At 39.7% G+C, this 19,873-nt stretch overlaps 4 protein-coding genes across 5 annotated transcripts; 3 read left to right on the top strand and 1 right to left on the bottom strand.

Moving 5' to 3' along the window:
• The first annotated feature begins 120 nt into the window (after nt 1–120).
• si:ch211-148l7.4 (uncharacterized protein LOC563603 homolog) lies at nt 121–2,872 on the top strand. Of its 2 annotated transcripts, none has more exons than XM_062426902.1 (2): nt 121–249; nt 675–2,872. In XM_062426902.1, exon 2 carries the CDS (start codon nt 700–702, stop codon nt 2,281–2,283), a length of 1,584 nt encoding a protein of 527 aa, XP_062282886.1. In that variant the 5' UTR covers nt 121–249; nt 675–699; the 3' UTR covers nt 2,284–2,872. The 2 variants fall into 2 exon arrangements, with proteins under 2 accessions (XP_062282886.1, XP_062282885.1); XM_062426901.1 differs by having other exon boundaries at nt 126–249; nt 648–2,872.
• A 2,576-nt stretch (nt 2,873–5,448) lies between these two features.
• Nucleotides 5,449–8,571, top strand: snrpg (small nuclear ribonucleoprotein polypeptide G). Its single transcript, XM_062426908.1, has 4 exons — nt 5,449–5,563; nt 5,756–5,778; nt 6,655–6,779; nt 8,323–8,571. Exons 1-4 carry the CDS (start codon nt 5,532–5,534, stop codon nt 8,371–8,373), a joined length of 231 nt encoding a protein of 76 aa, XP_062282892.1. The 5' UTR covers nt 5,449–5,531; the 3' UTR covers nt 8,374–8,571.
• A 2,076-nt stretch (nt 8,572–10,647) lies between these two features.
• plpbp (pyridoxal phosphate binding protein) lies at nt 10,648–14,670 on the top strand. Its single transcript, XM_062426905.1, has 8 exons — nt 10,648–10,787; nt 11,555–11,662; nt 11,777–11,812; nt 11,899–11,974; nt 12,055–12,195; nt 12,294–12,436; nt 13,630–13,728; nt 13,879–14,670. Exons 1-8 carry the CDS (start codon nt 10,698–10,700, stop codon nt 14,050–14,052), a joined length of 867 nt encoding a protein of 288 aa, XP_062282889.1. The 5' UTR covers nt 10,648–10,697; the 3' UTR covers nt 14,053–14,670.
• A 559-nt stretch (nt 14,671–15,229) lies between these two features.
• Nucleotides 15,230–18,991, bottom strand: tmed4 (transmembrane p24 trafficking protein 4). The gene is made up of 5 exons (XM_062426907.1): nt 18,819–18,991; nt 17,729–17,829; nt 17,515–17,640; nt 17,061–17,207; nt 15,230–16,957 (listed from the first exon to the last, which is right to left on the bottom strand). Exons 1-5 carry the CDS (start codon nt 18,955–18,957, stop codon nt 16,808–16,810), a joined length of 663 nt encoding a protein of 220 aa, XP_062282891.1. The 5' UTR covers nt 18,958–18,991; the 3' UTR covers nt 15,230–16,807.
• Between the last annotated feature and the right edge of the window lie 882 nt (nt 18,992–19,873).

Raw genomic sequence — 19,873 nt, 5'->3', positions numbered from 1 at the left:
TTACTTTATTGGGAGTTAATACATGATCAGGTTCTACAAGGCTTTTATTTTATAGGGGGGGTAAGTGACGTGACGTTGACGGAAGTGATGCCGAAGCTCAGCCAACTTAACCCTCACAAACTTCGCTTTCACTCCTGCAGCCATGCCAGTGTTGTTTGTGAGAACGAAAGCGTATGTTTTCTCCACGAACCGCTTCAAGTCACCCTGTTGGCGGTAAAGCTGCCGTGTGTCTGCTGTGTGAGAGTGAAGGTAAGTTATGTTCGTGGTCTGAAAGCTGCGTTATTAAACAGCAGCAGCGCAGCTAATGATAGCGACGAGCTAATGTTCGCAAACATGAAGCCAGCCTGTGCTCGACTCTCTCGCATTAACAGGCTCGGGTCATAAAACGCTACGTAATTCTTGTTAAGTGTGAATTTAGCTGCGCTGTTATCATTTAACATTAATGAAGTTACCGTAATATGAAACTTTACCAATTATTTGTGTCGTTAGCAGAAAAGAGGAACGAGCTAATGAGCAGTTTCTCTTCTGTGTCATAACTCAGCTAGCCAATGACAGCACGTCGCTTACCACACAGCTGCAACTTTCTGCATGAATAGCTGTTTATCGCCACACTGCTGACTGCCTTTTTTGTTTCTGTCATGTCCAAGCTAATGACTTGACACTTTCCACTGAAGCAGGAAATCAGCTGGGGAAGGGAGGATGGATGGAGTCAGCTGGAGCACCACCAGGGCCCAGGAGTCGTTCAGCCGCTCTAGGACGGCAGCAGACACCCTGTCCAGGCTCGCCAGCTTCATCGCGAGGGCTGACACCAAACAGCACACGAGAAGCCAGAGGCAGCAACCGTCCCACGTGCACACATATGTTTGTCAAGAATGTGGTAAGGTCTTCCCGTATGTGACGGAACTGTTGCACCACCAGGAACTGAAACACACGTTACCCAAACCCCACCGGTGTCCTTCCTGTGGGCAGGAGTTCTCCCTGAGGTCGTCCTTACAGCTGCACAAGTGCGATCACGGTTCCTCCGCTTGTGAGCTGTGTCACAGAGGGCCACAGCTTGGTTCTCCGTGCCCTGCGTGTACAATTCACACTTTGGATCCTGTCAGGCCTCAAGACAAGTCAACTCATCTCATGGACAGAAGCCCGTACACATGTGCTCCTTGTGGGAGAGGCTTCAGTCAAAAGCAGGCTCTGCTGCACCACCAGCAAGCCGGCTGTAGTGAACCACCATCACCGTCAGATACAGCCGATGCCGGCAGCCCTCCGGATGATTCTCCGCCAGTTTCTGAAGGAGACTCAGCCCGCTCTGATTCTTCAGACACCCCGGGGCCCAGCTGCAGAGCTTGCAATGTGTGTCAGTTCTGTTTGAGAACCTTCCGTACAGAAGCTGGACTGCAGCGCCACAAGCAGACTAACCATGTAGAGGAGCAGCGGAGAGCTCCACAGGAACTAAAGACCAAAGATGAAGGTAGTGGTGGAGAAGTAAGGAAAGGAGGGAATAGTAAAGTAAATGAAGATCCAAATGAAAGGCCAAAATCCAAAAAGAAACTGAGCTGTCGCTCTTGTGACATGGTTTTCAGAAGTACGTCAAAGCTGTACATACACAGAAAAGAGAAACACAGCAGAGAGAAACATATTAGGAGAGAGTCACGTCCAGTCGTCACCAAACGCAGGAGAACAGGCACGTACCCATGCCAAGTGTGTGGCAAGGTATTCTTCCATCATTTGTCACTTAGGGCACACTACAGACAGCACACAGCCTCAAGTTTCACCACAATCAAAAACAAAAACCAGTGTGCTGAAAGTACCGCCAAAGACTCCAACTTATTAGAAAATAGACCAAATAAAGCAAATAGCTGCCTGGAGGATAACAAGAATATTAGAGCAGGTCCAGGGAGGCCCAGGAAAGTGCCCCGAGTAGAGAACAAGGTCAGCGATCCAGGGAAATGCAGAGAAGTGCCTAAAGTGGAAGAAGAAGAGGAGGTGGAGAGAGAGTTCCCGTGCCCCTCCTGCGCCGAAGTGTTCTCCGTGCAGTCGCAGCTGAGGGAGCACGTGGAGCTCCACCAGTCGTCCGTGAAGAGGAGGCAGTGCGGCGTGTGCACGAGCAACATGACCACCCTGAAATGGCCCGGCTCAAAGAGGCAGAGGCTGTACCACTGCGTGCCCTGCCAGCAGGGCTTCTCAGCTCTGGACTCTTTCCTAGAACACTGTCAGGAGCACCTGCGAGTCCGAGTGGAGGAGGACAGCATCACAGAGGGCTACACGGCTCAGGCCAGCAAAACCTGAGATCACAGTTTGAATGTCGTCAGCGATTTGCCTTTTTTGTTTGTTTTGTGTTTTCCTCAAAGGGTTTGTTGTTAATTGCTTGAGCGTTCACAGAACTTACATTTAGACTTACACTGTTGGTTTCATGTCATTCATACCAACAAATCAGATGTTAACAAGTTAATAGCGAGTTTCAGAACAATACTGGGGTTTTTGCATGTTCTAGAATTTACTACATGTCACATATACATACTGTTTTTCAAAGCATACCACAGCTCAGTGGACATTTACTAACTCAAACTTTTATTTCTTGCAGAGATGATGAATATGTTTCAAAGGTTACCTGCATTGTGTGTGTGCGCGTGTGTGTGTTGATGTCCTAATGGGAAGCTCCTCTTCAGATTAGATTTGGTATATTGCTGTAAAATCAAACAAGGTTGTGTACACTAATCAGGAACACTAACTATTTGAACTTAATTGCAACATTAAGATAACTTTGCATGTTCACTGTGAGGGATTACCTGTCTATCCACTCTGCCAGTACATTTTTACACCTGAACACTGAAACCTTTGGCAGCCAGAAAAGCGGAAAAAGTGAAAGAGGGGGGGGGCGGGGACGTGCAAAAACCACCAGTATGCTTCTTTGGCAGTTTGGCATGTTCATTCTATTTGACTGTCACTGACTAGCCGATATTTCAAACAGTTTAGCTCTGTTCTTCACAACCATTGTAATTTTATTTTTTTTTTTTTTTTAAACCACACATCTTAAAGTGCTTTAGCCGAGTTCTAAGCAGGTCTGTCTCCTGCTGTATTTTGGTTATTTTTCATACAATTCGGCAATAATTAGTTATAGATTGGATGTATCACTTGCTGGATTGTCACTGTTGTGTGTTGGACTTTGGTATCTGCATCTGTTAAAAGGTCAAAATGACTGCAAAATGTTAAATCACTTATCAAAATAGTTGTTGATTAATTGAATAGATGGCATTTAATCCATTAATAATTGCAACTCTACCGCAAAGTATTTACAAGTGCTTTGCCAAAGTCCGACTGACATTATAAAGGAGATGTGTGATGTGAGATGTTAACGTGTATTGATTATTTTTCATGTTCCAACATGTGGTAGTTACTGCCATCATCTACAGAGTGATCAATGTTTTTAATGGCTGTCACTGATCATTATACCCAATAAACTGCCTTTTTTTTAAAAAAATGACTATTACGGCCTGTCTTTTTAGATGGCATGAACGCCCCTCCAGCTATGCAAGCAGATAGACTGATGGCAGCCCTTCAGTATGTCTGTGATGCTTGATAAGTGCGCTTTGGTGAATGAACTAGTATGAACTAGTATCAATGTGAGTTTTTCTTTGTGATTTTTCAGCCACTGTTTTCAAAATGCTACTGTGAAATGTAGGTAATAATTGGTTTTTTGAAGCTTCCACTTTTTTCAAAGTGTTTTGTAAATTAGTTTATGGTTCTTTATATAACATAATTAAAACTTAACAGTTCTCATGACATGCTTTGTTTGTCTTATTTTGTGACTGCAGTCAGGTTTATTATACGGGGTAAACTGGATACTTAGTTCTTGATCACTCTATGTACATTAGCTTGCTCTGTTAAGTATACCATCAACTTACATTTAAAAGTTAAAAAAAACTGTCCACATACTCTACAACAGACATGTACTGAAGAATGACTACAAGTGACTAGTGTAACACTAGTAGTGGTAGAACAACAACAAAAATATCATAGAAAAACAATTAACAACTACACAAGCAAATAAATAAATTGTACTGTAAAAGAGAAGAGAAAATACATTATTCAACAGATTAACTGCTATGCTGTGGGTTCCTGTAACTTTCAGAATTAACTTTAAAGTCCTCTTCCTCACATGCAAAGCCTTAAATTGGCTAGGACCAAGCTACATGGTTAACTCCCTTGTTAACTAGTTACCTTCAATAACACTGTGATCATCTGCTGCTGGTTTATTGAAACTTCACAGCAAACAGCTGAACGAGAATCAGTGATGCAGCCTTTGTTCATTTAACATCAAAACTATGGAAACACTACCTTTATTTATATATATTTATATATATCTGGGAATATTTTTAAAAGAAAGCTAAAGACTTATGTAGTGTATTTCTCTCCTTATATGCTCATGTGATACTACTCTATGCATCAGCCTTCTCATGCAGTGGTTTTTCCTTCGTTGGAAGAATGTATATGATCACTCCTATTAAGGGTTCAGAACGTAAACAAGTGTAGTGTGAGCATGCTTTTTGCACTTAAATGGTCATGTTAACAGCTGAAGTCTGCCTTAATGTGGGTATTAAAGCCCCGACATACACAGGAGGGGGGGGGATTTTCATGGCCTCAGCGTAACATCATTCATCTTAGGTTTTCTCTCTGCATGAGCTGAGGTCTTCAATTTGACTGGGAAATTCTGGACTGTACTGCAGACAGTTCTCTGTGATGCTCAATGTCAATAAAAATCATTGAAAGCATCAGCAGTGTGTTCTGAAGATTTTTTACTCTCAACTCAAAGTACCCGACACTCACTTCTTCAATTTAGCCTTTAACTAGCTCCTCTGACAGTCATCCTCACGTCTTTTAAAAGGTTCTATTTTGCTTTATTTGATCTATGTATTCTATTTCTTAGCTACTTTTACTATGTACTATTTTTTACTATTTTAAAATTATATTACATTCATTTCTTTTTTAGTTTTGTTCTTTTTGAACATTATTTTATGCTCCTTTTAGGTCCTTTTAATGTGAAGCACTTGGTGTATGCCATTTCTTCTGACGTAAAGCACTTTGAACTGCATTTCCTGTATAAAGCTAGTATTATCATTATTATTATTATTATTATAACTTATAACTTAAATATTAACTCACCAGATATAGTTTTTTAAAAATGAGGTCAGAGGATACATTATACCAATGTACAAACAAAAACCAGGTACTAAAACTCTAGGTCACTTTGGAAGAATATAGTACAAGTTAGCTAAAGAGAAGGTATTGCAAGTTGATATTTTATCGAAGCAAACGTTTATGTACTTTTTCCTTGAAACTTATAAGCTGCGTTTTAACAAAAAGAGAAAAAACGTACCGGCTGACGTCCTCCTAGCCTCATGGGGGCGCAGTGATTTATCACGACGTACACGACGCCGTCGAACTTCCGGTCGCTGAGCACACGCTGTCCTTCCGCGGGTTTGTGAAACGATATTCATACGATCCGCTGTGTCGACCTTTTATAAACCACAGACAAAATGAGCAAAGCACACCCACCCGAGCTGAAGAAGTAAGTAACGTAGCATGTTTAATAACAACTTTAATTTGAATATACTTTTTTATTGTATCCACTTAACGCTGTAGTCGCATATCAACCGGCTGTATTGTTTGCAATGGTTAGCAGTCAGAAGCTAACAGTAGCTAGCCAGGCTGACCGACTAATACGTATCTCTTGGTAACTAATGTTATTTTCTTCTTTCAGGTTCATGGACAAGAAGCTTTCATGTGAGTATATCTGAAAAACGATGTAGTCAAATAATAAGTCAAATAACACAGAAAAGCTTGATAAAATCACTTGAATATGTAGCTTTCAATAATAGCCCCGTATAAAACCTACCCTGTTGATCCTCACTCTGATGTGAACTCATAACTATGTATGATAACATGGTAGTGACTCAAGATACTCAGTGTGGTAAAGACTGGTTTTATGCTTATAGAATCTCATAGTAATACTACCCTGTTAAATATGATCATATCAGTATTATGTCCTCTTTTTTCCCCCCCAGTCAAGCTACCACCATTAACTGTACCTGAACTCATTGGCTTAAATCCAACATACTATTTATTGTTAACTGGGTCACAGTAATGCCAGACAGTGCTAACAGGAATACACTCGAGTGTAAAAAATAGTAAAAAAAAATACCTTTCAGAAGGTGCCATTTAAAAAGTGCTTGTTTTATCTAATCAACCATTCAAAAGTCAGATATTGAATTTACTATTATGTGTAATGTATATTAAGTAAGAATGATTTTAGTAGCTGGAGCCTACAAATGTCTGCTGTTTTTGATTGAAAGATGACTTTAAATAATTCATATAATATATCAGCTGATCAACTCATAACATCAATGACCTATTGTCATGTTAGCCTTTGATTGGATAATGTGCGTTTTGGTGAAAGACTTGTTTATGATATTGATGGACTCAGTAGACCTGCTGAATGCAGCTTATAGGTGACATGTAATTTTGATCTGTTAAAAGAAGCTTGTTTTTTTTTTTAACCTGAGCTGTGGGCATTTTACATGAATACTAACATAACACGTTTAGACTGAGCAGAGTGATTGGTGCAGGATTGATCACAGTGATGTCATTTTTGTCCTCTAGTGAAGTTGAATGGAGGCAGACACGTGCAGGGCATCCTGCGAGGGTTCGACCCCTTCATGAACCTGGTGGTGGATGACACTCTGGAGATGGGTCCAGGTGGACAACAGAACACCATCGGCATGGTGGTCAGTATCTTTCTTTTGTCCTCATTCTTAAAGGAAAAAGAAAAAATTGTCAACAAATCCCATAAAAAGACAAAGCAAGTTATGTGTTGGTGCGTCTTAATACTTAAAGACATCCACACTCTGTCTTTGGCTCTGTGAAGACATATATCTTTAAAACCAGTTTATAGTTGTTTTTTATGACTTCATTACTGAGATTACAGTAAGAGGTGAAAGGACTGCAGGGTAGAGAGAGAGAGAGAGAGATGGGGATTCCAGTTTCATTTAAAAACCTTTTTAATTTAGAGAGTAGCACAAGAACAAAGCAGATTCATAGGTGTGATGTAGTGTAGCTCAAGTGACGAGGAAGGTGGTAGGCAGGCTGTCGTTTGAATGAGTAAAAACTGATTTATTCAGTCCGGCGTAACGACAAAAAGAATGTGTCCAAAAATGAAAAGAATGAACTGGCTTAAGTCAAGATACTCAACTAATGCATGAACAAGTGCACACAGCTACACCCTCCTCTTCTGATCTCTAAACCTATATCTCTCCTCTTAAATAGGCCCTCCACTCAATTAGGCAGAACCATTACTACAGGGGTGTTCTCTCCCCCTCACCAATTGGCACTCAACACTGCTACTTGTATCAGATAACACTGTTTACCACCCATCATTCCCAACATTTCTATAAGCCTAAACAAGAATGAATCTGTCTGTCTGTTTTACTTTGACCAAAAGTTTGCTGAATGTAAATTGTAACCAAATATAATACAAAACAAACACACCTGGGATAGTATGTATCTGCATATGATTACTGGTAAACTAATGGTTTAAACAAACAAGCATAGTCAAATTAATAAGTTAGCTGGTGTTGATGGTGACAAATGATGGATTTCACCCACTTTGTCACAATAGGTAATTATGAAATCTCTGGAATATATGTTAGATAAGAAAGGAATATAAGTATAAAGCACAAACTACATTTACAAAAAGAAGAATTATCAACAGGAAACATTGCTTTTTAAATCTCAATCTTCCTAAAATACATTTTATAGTGGAGCAATATAGTATTAGTAAAGTGAAGGTTGCCTCAAAGCAAGGTCACTTTAGTTTTTTTTAGCAAATTCACTTTTTTTTAGGAGGAAACAGTGGATTTGTTTTGGACTATTTTCACTAGCAGATTAATCCATGTTTGGTGTGTGTTTGTGATGATGAAGGAATATGTCAGCCAATACAACAGTATGGTTCACTGACATGTTTGTGTAATCATTTTTGGACAATGGAGCTCTATGACACAGAGGAATAAGATACATCAGGTTTTGGATACACACACAATACTTGTTAGTAGATCACTTCATTGTTGGTTTTGGTCTTTTCATGGGATTAGTTGATAATAAATGTACCATTACCACATTCTTGTTTGATTTCCACACACATAAATGTAATGCAACCATAACTAGTTCCACCTGAGCTTTTTCTGCTTTGATAAGTTGAAAATAGCCTGTTTGTTGTATTCCACCAGACTGACTGAATGTAATGCAGTAACTGTGTGCTATTATTTCTCATAGGTCATCAGAGGAAACAGCATTATCATGTTGGAGGCCTTGGAGAGAGTATGACAGGAGAGAAGCGGCGGCGGAGGATACACCTTTTTACATTCTTTTTTCTTTGTTTTTGTTTTTTTACGTTCTTTGTGTAACAGAAGCAGAGCAACTGTATGTCTTTGAATTGTAAGATGTCTAAATTTACATGGACAGACATGTTTTGTTTGGAAGCATTTTGAATTGTGTGTATTCTTGTGAATAAATCTTTTTTTTTTTTGGTATTTTGTCTTCAGTGTATAGTGAATTATCATTATGGAGTTTATTTCCTGGAAATATAGACAGGTTACTCTAAGCAATGTGCTCTACTCAACCTGCTACTGTAGCCTGTGGCTTTGGTTTTGTAACAGAGATTAGAAACTTAAAAACTTTGGTTGAACATTAGATCCGTTGGGTTTGTTAGGATCTTGAAGTCCCCTCCACGCAAACATGTTTTGGTTGTTTGAGCTTCAATGTGCAGAATGATTCATGTGCAGTTTGACACTAGAACACTGTTTCACATCCATCTGCTCAAAGTTTCTCTGTGCTCATAGAAAATCAGATTTTAAGGGGTCGACCTATGAGCAGGATTTGTTACATTCCAACTAGTTTGGAAGCTAATCTTGGTCCAATGTTCAATTTGCACAAGTGTGATGTGTAAACCTGAAGCCTTCACTACACACACAGTGAGAATGGGCTTCACAGTTAAATTTCTGAAATGAACAATATTTACATTTCCACCGTTTCTGGAATTTTCAATGACAGAAGGTGTAGTTTAAAGGATTTTGCAGTTTTTTGTTATTTTTGAGGAAAAGCCATATCAGACACATTATTTCAGACAGCATTTTTATATACCTTACAACATATCTTGGTCCCATCTCACTCTGAAGCATCTTCCCTGTGATGTTTTATGAATATCGGTGATATGAATCATCATTTTATATGCTCAAACAGCATGGAGTTTTTACTATCTTAATCTGGCACGCTTTAGACACTAAATGATCTGGAATGGCTAATGCTGTGTGTCTTCAACCAGCCTGTCTGTGGTTACTCCCAGGTCAGGGATTTTTCAGAACAAAACATGATAACTTGTTGACTTTTTGTGAAGTTTCATATTTAAAAGATTCGAAATCAGAAGTGTGGAATTTTGATTGTCACCATCTTGGAGTTTAGGAGCCAGAAGTGACCATATTTGGAAGAGAGGGTGTAGCTACTAATGCTTTGCTAAAAACCAGCAGAAATACGATCATTTTCTCGTAGACTTTCCTTTGGATCATGAATGCATCCATACTTTGCATGCAGTGGAGTCGCCCCTATGCCTCCCCCTACTGGCTGCTAGAGAGAATGCAGGTTTAAGTTCCATGTGTTTGCTTCACTTTTTTTTTTCTTTTCTTAACAACTTTTCATTTTAATAATAAAACAGATAACACCATGGATGTATTATAAGAGCTCTTATAACGTATCCAAGGATAACACATATACATATACAGTGAGTCATTAATACATGCAGAGCAAAGAACATAAACCATATAGCCAGGAGGATTTTTAAATAAAGATATTAAATATAAAACAGAAATCAATTGTTTTGCAGCTGTATTTTTTTTAGTAGGCATAGTATTTTTTTTTTTTAATAAATTGCTTGGTTTCATTCTGAAATATGATACATAATGGTTTGGACTTGCTAAATTTAATATGGAATTTTGCTCAAACAATTATTCAATTGATTATATACTCTTTTTTTTTTTTTTTTTACTATTGTTATTAGACAAACTAAAAAATACATTTTTCCAATGAAGAGAAAAATCAACACCGTTGTTTCTATGGGCATTTTACAGGATGAGCAGCTTTAATTTTCCACCATGAGCATAGACCATGAGGCCAATTTTTTTATTCCAGGATGGCAAAGTCATGACCCGCCCTACTCCGCCTCTGATTGGCTAGTACTCGTTACCTTAGTTGGTTAGGTTTAGACATGAGGAGTGGGATTGATTAGAGTTAGGGTAAAAATATCAGGGTAAGCCAATCAGAGGAAAAGTAGGGCGGGTTATGCCTATGCTATCCTAGGAAAAGAAATACATCTCTTCCGGGACATTGATGTATTATAAGAGCTGCGTACCGGGCCAGAAATGGCGCACATTCAGTTCTATAAGAATGGCTATGCTCATGTATAATATTATATACCTTATAATACATCCATGACTATTATATACAAGATAGCTGCTTGTATGAGACTGCACTGCTGCAGCCGTAACAGCAGAGGGCGATCTATCCAAACATCTCACTTCCTCTTCAGTTGGACTTTTATTTTGAAAGCTGGCTGTCGTCACGTTTCTTTACGTTCTGTGTCGTAGTCGTTTGACGATATGTGGAAAGTAGCAATGTCGGAGGAGGTTGGGAAAGCTCTTCAGTCTGTAGTGGAGCGGGTGAACCAGGCGGCGGCACGGCGGCCCAAGGTAAACAGCAGCCCGGGAAGCTCTTCTCTGCAGCACCGCTCCCGGCGCTCCAACCCCGGGGTCCCAAAAAGTCGTGTTGCGGGCAGAACGACTCGTTATGTTGTCGTTATGGATGTTATGTAAGACTGCCAGATACCTCAACCTTTGGATGGGAGACATTCTGGCTTGTGGCAGCACTTTCATAACACCATGCATGGCGAATGAGTAGCAGTATAATAGGCGTGGGAGCAGGATGATGAAGGCATGCTTCCATGCTGAATCTGCATGCATGGTGCTGCATGGGTATAGAATGCCTGGAAGCTAAATTTGGCTTGTAATTTGCATTCTGGTGTGTTTACCGGTTACATGACCACGCTTTAGACTTGAGAGCTCCTCTCCTCCTATTATAGCTCTGAAAAATATGCAGCAGCAAAGATGACATTTTCATGAAGTGGCCCCCAATTAAAAATAGCACCAAGGTTGATATCTAGGTCAAAGCACGTAGGAGTGCACATCATCCTTCTCCTTCCATTCAAATGTCCCTCAGCTGGTTGTTATTGATAATCTAAGTCATTAGTAGGGCTGGCAGCATGGTGCACTACAGCATCTGAACATACCAGCTGCCACTATCAGTGTTGTCACTGGGGTTTTTTTTTTGCAGGATCCTGACAGGGCTGACTCACTGTTCTGCAAGACCTCAGCCAACACACTGCTTCACCCGCTGAGCTTCTTTACCGATATGTTCACTGATACAGATGGTAAAATAAGACTGTTTTGTCCTCCCTCAGACAATACCAGCTGTGCCGCCCCGCCTCGTCGCCGTCAGCAAGACAAAACCCCCGGAGATGGTCGTGGAGGCCTACAGACAAGGGCAGCGTAACTTTGGGGAAAATTACGTGAGTAGAACGCAACGATGGGTGCATCCCTCTTCTCCAATGTGTCACATGAAAATGAAATATTTAAGAAGCGGAGATAATGTTGATCGACGCGTCTTTGTGTCTCCGAACCAGGTTAATGAGCTTCTGGACAAATCTTCAGATCCATTGGTGGGTTTACATGTTCGATAAGGAAGAATTGATTGCTCTACGCAACCCAGCACCCTTACATTTGTTTTCCTTCTCCCTTCATTCAGATTGTAGAATCATGTCCAGAAATCAAATGGCATTTTATCGGCCATCTACAGAAGAATAATGTCAACAAACTCTTGGGTGAGTGATATTCAGCTCCTCCGCTCTCTCTCCTTCCCGAAGCCGCGCGTTACTAATTCGTATATCTTTGTCGTTCCCAGGCGTGCCGAACCTGTTCCTCGTGGAGACGGTCGACTCTGCGAAACTGGCCGACAGGGTCAACAGCTCGTGGCAGCGCATGAGAGGAGCCAGCACGCAGAGGTTAAAGATCATGGTGCAGATCAACACCAGCGGAGAACATAGTTAGTGTTTGTTACTTTTTCTGTGTGTGTGAGCTGAACACAAACAAAGGGTGTGTTCAGAGTCGGTTGTTTACGTGTTCCGCTCTATGCAAATGTAGGTAAACACGGCCTGCCGCCAGAGGACACGGTGAACACGGTGAAACACATAGTGTCTGAGTGCTCCGCTCTGCAATTCAAAGGACTCATGACCATCGGGCGCTACGGCTACGACCTCAACCTGGGGCCCAATCCCGACTTTCAGGTACGGAAGACTCTTATGAAAACTGAACGGTTATTAGAGGAGAGTGTTTATCTGTGATGTTTGCCTGTGTGCAACCAGCTCATATCTTACATCAACAGTCAATCATAACAACCAAACTGCCTTGTGTAATAAAGGAGTGGATGTCTCAAATTTCTCTAACTTAACATTCATCTATCCTTACTTACTTCCTTACTTTTCTCCTAACTTCCTTCCCTCCTTCCTTCGTTACTTCAATCCTTCCTAACTTCCTTCCTTCCATACTTACTTACTTCTTTCCTAACTTCCTTCCTTATGTACTTACTTTCTTCCTTCCTTTCTTACTTACTTAATTCCTTCCTTCCTTACTTTCTTCCTAACTTAGTTACTTTCTTCTTTCTTTCTTTCCTTCCTTCCTTCCGTACTTCCATCCCTCCCTCCTAACCTCCTTCCTTCCATACTTCCTTCTTTCCTAACTTCCTTCCTTCCTTACTTACTTACTTACTTTCTTACTTACTTACTCCCTTCCTTCCTTACTTCCTTCCTTCCTTCCTTTCTTACTTACTTCCTTCCTTTCTTACTTCATTTCTTCCTTACTTAGTTACTTCCTTCTTTCTTTTCTTCCTTCCTTACTTCCTTCCTTCCTGACCTTACCTTACTTACTTAACTGAAATTCTTTTTATCTGCCAGATACTGTTTTGCACATTAAGTCAAATTTCATTGGCCCACTTTTAAAATGTTTACCTTGTTATCGGCGGTTGTTTACATTATTTTTGACACCAACCTCAGAGCTCCATATGAATTCTCTGTTTTGCTTACTGGCAATAAAGGAACACTGCTAAACTCAGAGCCTTACTTCAGCCTAAACAACAGGAAACAGTCAATGAACAACTTGTTCAACTAAGCATGGATGAATGAGTTTTAACTCCAGACACAGAGAGGGTTACATGCTCTGTATATATGAAAGAGTTGTTGTGCCCTCTGACTGCTGGGTGAAGCCTCAGGTCCTCAGGCACTTCCTGTCTAGATTAAGTCATACTACTCAACTCTGAAACAGCTTCCTGCAAAGAGAGAGAGGCTGAATTTGTGCACATCTTTAAAAGCATCTTAAAATCCTTTTTTTCCCTTTGGCTTTTTGAACTTGTACTTTATATAATTAATTCTGTTTCTTTTACCTTGTTTTATAAAGTGTATAAATAAAGTCTGCTTGCTTGTAGATGCTGCTGAGTCGGAGACAGGAAGTGTGTGATGGTTTGAAGCTGCCGCCTGAGGACGTAGAGCTTAGCATGGGCATGTCCACAGATTTTGAACATGCGGTGAGTATCACTCCTTATTAGCTTTTAGAAACCCTGTCTGCAGGGCGAATGGGATAAAGACATGTAAGTCAGTATATCATTCTATATACTGTCTGATTCCTTTTTCTTTTTTTTCTCTTCCTACATGCGCACACTCCTGTGTATTTTTAGATCGAGGTGGGCTCCACCAACGTGCGAGTGGGCAGCGTCATATTCGGCAACAGGGAGTACCCCAACAGTGCTCCCAACACTCCCAATCCCAGTCCCGCTCCCAGCCCGGAGAAAACATCCAAGCAGGTGTCAGAAGCGGCCGCCAAGAAGATGACGCACCTCACCGTGTCTTAACACTACAAAATACCTTTTAAGATAATCATTTAAAAAAAATAATAATAATTAAAAAATAAAAAGTCTTCACATGCAAACTGATCAGAGCAGTGGAGCAGATTTCCACAGGGTCATGTGGGGTAAAGATCATTTAAAAAAAAAAAAAAAAAGTCTAATTTGCCTAATCCTACTCACTTTTTTCGTGCTCACTTCTTGCTCTTTTTAAAGCACTCAAAAAGTGGCATTCGGTACAGATCTAGTTTTACCTTTTTTTAAAAGTAGCGTCAAACAGGTGTCAACTAACCTAATGTGCTTTTGACTTCCTCCTCATGGAAAAACCTCCAAGAGATACAAGACAAATGTGCCACTACCGACCTACGGAGAGTGATTTCACACTAACAGCTAACAGATAGTGAGGATTAGTTTGAGAATTTGTTGTGCTGATGTGATATTTTCTACCTTTCCAACCCAACATGTGACAGTACCGAGAAGAGAAAAGAAAAAAAAAAACAACATGCTTGAGTGTGTACGGTTGTGTCCCAGAGATCTGGAACTCCACACAGTACAATGTACCGGTTTTGTTGTACAGATGAAACAAAAGACTTGATTTAATAAATCATTTATCCCTTTATAATGACACATAGTATTGTGCGTTTGATATTGTTTTTGTATGGCGTGCAGTCAAATCTCTATTCTTGATATAAGCAAATCCAAGATGTGTGTGTGTGTACGTACGTACGTGTGTGTAGCGGTCTTCGTCGTGTCAATGCCGTGGTGCGGTGAGTTACCGGAGATGGAAAGTTAACCTATGCAAAGTGGTGATCTTGTTTCAACTCCTTTTTTTTTTTTTTTGGTTTGTTTCGGAGCGCGTTCCGAACACCGCAGCTTATTTGCCGGTGTCGCAGTGGTTTTATTCAAAGATGTCACGAGGTCAGTGTGTTTTTTCTGTCTCCATGAAAAGTGCTTTCATTGTCACAGTGATGAAAAAAAAAAAAAAAAAAAACTCAATTAAACTTGTGGTTAGACATGTGGTTGCTGTCTTTAAATAAGCATTTCAGCATTTGTTTGTTTGGGAATCCGGCTCTTAAAGGGAAGCCAAAGCCAAGCAATAAATTTTACTTGTTGAAAATATTCTGACATTTTTCTGTGTATTATTCTTCTTTTTTTTTTAGTTGGCACTAAATTAAAACCCGAGGCATCATTTGGCCAAAGTCTCTTTATTAAGCACATGGAAGTGACATCAAAACCACAGTTTAAAAACGGGAACATTTTCGGAGTGATGATTTAACTTTTAAAAAGAACTGAGTGCATCTGAAGAGCTGGACTCACTTTATTCTTTTTTGTGACGATGTTAAATTCTTCCTCATTATTAATGTAAAGTTAACAGAATTTGTATTAAAAAGGAGATGGATAAATAGAAATCCCAAAATAACGTATCAAATTACAGTTTTAGCTCAGCGATAAAACACAAGCCACGACTGCTCAATAAATAAGCTGTGATGAAACAAAACAACAACAGAACAGCTGTATATCATTTAAATTGTAAAAGGCATTAGAAAATGAACAGGACAGTCCGTCAGCTGTTATTTACCAGAAAGAATCCTGTTATTAATAGATGAGTATTACAAACCGTATCTACAGATCTATTCTGGTACAATGTGCAGAAAACTGGACTCTAGATAGAAACTATGTACAGTCTGGTAGAAGGATGGATGGCAACGCTTTATTTTAACCCACATAATTCACATTTATAACCAGTGTATAAACACTTAATATATGGTTTATGTGGGTGTAATCGGCTGTAAACTACCTAACACCTGATGAATGATTGACAACATTTGTAATCATATAAACTACTTATGAATGACACTTATTATAGTTGTATGTATTATATTTACTGTGGCTGAAAGCTCCAGGATAAGACTAGTGAGCAAATTTTTTTTTTTTTTTTTTTGTCAAACTCCTATTTTTGAGGTAAATTAACATGTAATTAAATATTACAATAATTATCATTGAAGATAATCAGTTAAAATGTCCTTATACCTGTGTACAACATCAATGTGTTATAAAGCATTAATAAGCGTTTATACATGCTTTATAAATGTGAAATAGAGGCTTCAAATAAAGCGTTTCCATATCTAATAAATCAATGCCAGTATATTTGCATAAGTGTGACCACTTATTATACACAGCACTGTGGAAAGCCTGTGGTTAGAATGTACCGATCCGCAATAACGGTAATGGAAATAAAACTATGTGCAACACAACGACAAAAAAAATAACGTAAAAATCGGGTACCGCCTCCGTTATTTCTTGTAACAGCTTTTAAGGTTCTTACACTATCTACTGTAGTGGTCATTCATTCCTCTACGACCCCAAAAAAACACCACGTCGCTTCAGTAACGTTTGTCTTTTTCCGCTTACTAGAAAGATATGGAAAGCTGTCCAGTGTTATCACGAAAACACAACCGACGAAACGAGAAAAGGCAAGTGGAATGTTGTGCTACGGCGTTTTTTTGCTAACGGAAAAAAATAATAAAATTGTAGCTTTAAAAAAAATGTTAGGAAGAAAAAACACATTGCCCAGGATTGATAACCATTTCTCTTGTGAATCTCCTCTTAACTATTTTTATGGCTGATATAAAGACCGCATGTCTCCTGGAGTCTTCTGCACTTGTCGGGTTGGCCGTCTCTCTCTCTCTCTCTCTCTCTCTCCGTTCCGGTAAGTCAAGTCTGTCTTTTTCACGTGTCCGTCGTCTTCCTCGTCGCTCACGTTTTACACCAACTTCTTGGCCTCGAAGAAGCTTTTGAGGTGCTTCATCTGCCAAATGCCGGTGACGATGAGGATGAGCGTCTGAGCGATGGACCACCACAGGACGCGTTGGTTGGTGCTCTCGCTCGTCATGCGAAACCGTTCCTCGCGATACTGTAGATGTAAAAAGACACATGGTGAACTCACTGGAACAACCGCACCTGAATGACTTGGTGTGGGTGTGTGTGTGTGTGTGTGTGTGTGTGTGTTCACTGACCCTCTGGTAGTTTTGCTCCTTCTGGATCTGTTCCACCTGGTCTAGAAGTTGTCTTACTCGCAGCTGCAGCTCAGTGAGTTTGTCCTTAGCTGCAATTTCAGGGTAATTGTTGGTATGTTCTCCGACCTGAATATCCAGATGAACCCTCTGCAACCATGAGAAAAAGACAGTTTGAAATCTGTGTGCTTATGTGAAAGTCAAGAGGGGTATTTCATTTTAAAAAAGCAAAGAAAAGGGTTTTTTAACAAGGATTAGCACTTTCATAAAGCCATTTGAATTATTAGATGTTTTTGTCCTATTATTTCCACATTAAAAGGGCAAGATGACTTCGAAAACAGCAACAAAAATATTATCTGAAACTGAGTCAATCAAAGTTTCCATGGTAACTTAAGTCTGGCTTATTTAAACCTCTTTTATACAACAGACATTTTGGGAGGAATATAATGTTTCATACCAGTTTCCCTCCTGCAAACAGAGCCATCTTGGTGGAGTTGGAGTGCAGACAGATCTGATGTTCTCCAGGAGTGTGGGAGGTGAAGGTGAACCGTCCGTCTGACCCATATTGACGAGATAGAATAATCTGGAAGAGTTGTATTAGAAAAATCTTTAGATTATCTTCATATATATATACGTATGTAGATGTGTTTACTATATCCTCTTTACATTACCTTTGTATCTGGGTCCTTGATCTCCACATGCATCCCCAGGCCGGGGGTGGATGGAAGGAAGGAATTGGTCTGTTTGTCCCACAGCTGAGTCCTGTACTTTCCTGTCAGACAGGCAGAACGAGACACACATTGTAGTCAGATCCTCCGGTAATCATTCAAAGCATTCACAGTAACTTAAAAATCCTAAATCAAATAGCAGCAAATTCAAAATAAAACCTGTTAGGGAAGCTGCAGGGCAAACAGTTATGGTCTTCTTCAATGGGCCCACCCCAGTTTTGTGATATGATGATTAAGTGTAAATATATTCAAGAATATACACTTTGTAAGCAGAATATCAAGTCAAATATTAAAAGGTGTTAAAAGTAGATTTTTGGCAAGGTTCCAGCATAAATACTATAATATAATATATATATACACAGTACCAGTTTAAAGATTATACACACTTGAAGGTTTGTCCAGAGGGATGAAGTGTAGTGTGCAGGTAATGTGTCATAGACAAACACTATGTGTAGATTCCTTTCTTATATACAGTCTATGGTAGATTCAAATAAGTGATGACGTGTAACTGTGAGCTCTCTATTGAAAAAACGTTATTCATCATAATATTATTGTCATAAATAGTGTACAAATGCAATTAACATTACCTTTCATTTCAAATGGAAAATGCACCTTTTTTCTTTTTTACATTGTTTTGAAATAATTTTATATATAAATATCTACACAGCAACAATAAAACACATGTCGTAAAATGCAGTAAACAATCAACTTATTATGTTCAATGTTTTTTCTTGCAATGAAAGATAAAGCGCTTTGCTGCATATAGTGCACCTTTTATTCTAGCTATATAACACATAAACTCAGGTGGAATTCTACCTCTCACTGACTGAACCTGTGCTACAAAAGGCTAACCCGCACAGAAAAGCTCAATAGTGGTTTAGAACTTGTCAGAATAGTGAGCCTCTTTGTGTTTTTTCCTACAGTGTGTCACAGTGGATGCAGCCTGCAGCATCTTCACTGAAGCCAGCTGGTAGCTGCGTTAGCCTGCACTGCTAACTAGCTCCATGAAGCTGACGGCCCAACAGCAGCTTACCTATAACCATGGTCTCGTCTGGTATCTCCTCAATGAAACATTTCTTCTCCGTTTCTCCTATGTGGAAGTAGAGTGCATAACTTGGATAAATCCAAGCTAATATGAAAACAACTCCAGCAGCAGGGACAGGTAGCATCATGTAGCCTCTTTCACTTTGCGCACATCAGCACAGCGCGAGCTTTGACGCTGACATCATGACGTCACCTCTACCGCGGGAGGAGGAGGAGGGGGATTTCCGGAGAGAGGATGATTGTTTCCTGTGCCCTGAGTACAGACTGTCAGGCAGGACTCAATAGACTGATCCTCCACACACTGCTAGTAACAGAAGAGCAGTGAGTGAGGGGCATGGGTTTGACAGCATTGTACGTTCTCAAACCTTACCATTTTGTAATAGTAACAACAATAATAATAATAATAATAATAATAATAACAGGTTTAATTTGTACAGCTTTAAACACAACACAAAACATAAAGACAATGATAAGTATTAAGATGATAAAGCCATTGTTACTTAAATACTGCTATGTTATAGTGTTAACTTAACTTTCAACTTATTATTAATGGCTACACTAATTATGAATGTGTCTGTGTTTACAGTCTAGGTGAGGATGGGAGACAATCAGCTGGGAGATGTTTCTGTTAAGATTGGATAGATGGCACTATTATTGATCTATGTGTTAAAGAGATGATGGAAAACTGTGTAACTTTCGTTTCTGTTGAAAACCAATAAAATGTTGTTTTTAAAAAGCCTACCTGAACAGAAATGAAAGGAGACTAGGGTCTGTGTTACCCTAAGATGGTTAGGAAGGCTGTTCCACAGGTGTGGTGCAGCAGAACAAAAGGATCAATCCTCTATAGTTGCAGAGCTTAGTGCTGGGGGCCCGGAAGAGCAAGCTGGCCAGTATAACAAGCTTATAGTATAACAACACATTGTTAAAGATGAAACCAGTGGTTTCCAACCTTTTTGTCTTTTGACGTCTTACAAAAAAGCAGTGTGTAGTCTGGCTCACATTTCAGATGTCTATGAGTTGTTAACAGTTCCACCAAATAGTGAC

The sequence above is a fragment of the Scomber scombrus genome, chromosome 10 (assembly GCF_963691925.1).
Source record: "Scomber scombrus chromosome 10, fScoSco1.1, whole genome shotgun sequence".
In the NCBI taxonomy this organism is placed as follows: Eukaryota; Metazoa; Chordata; class Actinopteri; order Scombriformes; family Scombridae; genus Scomber; species Scomber scombrus.
This window is presented reverse-complemented; position numbering and strand designations above follow the sequence as displayed.

Bases quoted from the DNA above. Each gene is read 5' to 3' on its own strand.
- si:ch211-148l7.4 (XM_062426902.1), top strand. From the start codon at position 700: ATGGATGGAGTCAGCTGGAGCACCACCAGGGCCCAGGAGTCGTTCAGC.
- snrpg (XM_062426908.1), top strand. From the start codon at position 5,532: ATGAGCAAAGCACACCCACCCGAGCTGAAGAA. The intron at 5,564-5,755 runs GTAAGTAACGTA...TTCTTCTTTCAG, and splicing joins CACCCACCCGAGCTGAAGAA to GTTCATGGACAAGAAGCTTT. The intron at 5,779-6,654 runs GTGAGTATATCT...TTTGTCCTCTAG, and splicing joins CATGGACAAGAAGCTTTCAT to TGAAGTTGAATGGAGGCAGA.
- plpbp (XM_062426905.1), top strand. From the start codon at position 10,698: ATGTGGAAAGTAGCAATGTCGGAGGAGGTTGGGAAAGCTCTTCAGTCT. The intron at 12,196-12,293 runs GTTAGTGTTTGT...ATGCAAATGTAG, and splicing joins CAACACCAGCGGAGAACATA to GTAAACACGGCCTGCCGCCA. The intron at 12,437-13,629 runs GTACGGAAGACT...GCTTGCTTGTAG, and splicing joins GGCCCAATCCCGACTTTCAG to ATGCTGCTGAGTCGGAGACA.
- tmed4 (XM_062426907.1), bottom strand. From the start codon at position 18,957: ATGATGCTACCTGTCCCTGCTGCTGGAGTTGTTTTCATATTAGCTTGG. The intron at 17,830-18,818 runs GTAAGCTGCTGT...CCTGTCTGACAG, and splicing joins AGACGAGACCATGGTTATAG to GAAAGTACAGGACTCAGCTG. The intron at 16,958-17,060 runs GTCAGTGAACAC...TTACATCTACAG, and splicing joins AGGAGCAAAACTACCAGAGG to TATCGCGAGGAACGGTTTCG.